This window comes from Acanthisitta chloris, unplaced genomic scaffold, assembly GCF_000695815.1.
Source record: "Acanthisitta chloris isolate BGI_N310 unplaced genomic scaffold, ASM69581v1 scaffold2647, whole genome shotgun sequence".
NCBI classification, from domain to species: Eukaryota; Metazoa; Chordata; class Aves; order Passeriformes; family Acanthisittidae; genus Acanthisitta; species Acanthisitta chloris.
Genome location: NW_008683002.1, coordinates 14,516 through 15,746, shown reverse-complemented (window position 1 = coordinate 15,746; position 1,231 = coordinate 14,516). Strand labels below are relative to the sequence as shown.

General features: G+C 50.0%; 1 protein-coding gene across 1 annotated transcript; it reads right to left on the bottom strand.

The window, feature by feature from the left end:
- Positions 1–582: 582 nt before the first annotated feature.
- On the bottom strand, positions 583–933 carry LOC103806058 (feather keratin 4). Its single transcript, XM_009078729.1, has one exon. The coding sequence runs from the start codon at positions 931–933 to the stop codon at positions 583–585; it is 351 nt and encodes a 116-aa protein (XP_009076977.1).
- Between the last annotated feature and the right edge of the window lie 298 nt (positions 934–1,231).

Genomic DNA, 1,231 nt, shown 5'->3' with positions numbered 1-1,231 from the left:
TTCTCCTTTGGTAATTGGCATGAAGTTGTTTACATGGTGTTTTCTGGAACTGATGACTTGCAAAGGGACCAGTTTTCATCACACACAAGCTGGAAAAGGGGCTTGGAAAGGAAAGAAGTACAGGCACACTCAGAGTATGATGCAGCACAAATTTAATGAGGCTGAGGAATGGAAAAAGCAATGTAAAGGGTAAGGACTACATTTCCATGGTCCAATAAGGACAGAACCCACTCATCCCTCTCACAGTGGCACACTCAGCAACCTGAAATCTTCTTCATTGATTAAGCAGCTGTGCTAATTCAGCCATGCAGAACAATCTAACAATTACATCTTGGCCTAGTCGTTATCAAATACAATACAAAAAGCAGGACAAGACACTTGATCAGAAATATGAAGCAAAGCATAACAAAGGTAAGACAAGCAAAGGCCTCGTGTGAGGAGATGCCAAGCTCCCACAGCTCTGTTCATTTCAGGCTGTGGGTAGCTAACATCCCAGGCTGAAAACCATGGCCATGAGCTCAGTCCTGCATGGGGTCGTGCTTCAGTTGTTCCTGCTCATCTCCTCCTGCTGCTCCCTCAGGTCTAGCAGGGCCCGTAGAAGCCGCTGCGGTAGGAGCTGTAGCGCCGGTTGGGCCGACTGTACCCACTGCCCAGGCCTGGGTAGCCAAGGCTCCCCAAGCCCAAGGAGCTACCAGAGTTGATGGGGACACCTCCAGCACTGAGAGCACTTCCAACAGCTGCAGAGGCTGAGGATCCCACGGTGGTATTTTGGGGGAAGGAGCTGAGGATGGGGCCAGGCAGGGTCACCACCACGGGAGAGGGTTGGATCACGTACGTGGAGTCCTGGCACTGCCTGACACAGGGCTCGTTGCAGCTGTTGGCCAGAGGGGTTGGGCCACAGGAGGTGGGAGAACACAGGTCGTAGCAGGACATGGCTGTGGCTGGAGGCAAAGCTGAAACACAGGAGGAGAAGTGAATGCAATGTCAGAGTCGCTTTACACTCACATTGGCTCAGTTATCAGGACAACAACAGCTTTCCAAGGATCCTGGAAAAGCTACAAGGAATTGAGGAAGAAACTAAGTTCTTAATGTTCTTCTGATCCTCTTAGCTGAATTTGCACTGACCATCACACTTGGTCTCTGTGTTACACTTGGTCCCACAACTCCAAACAGACCCAAGAATTCACTCCAGATATTTCATGTTCAGCTGCAGGACCTGAAAGCTTGTTTG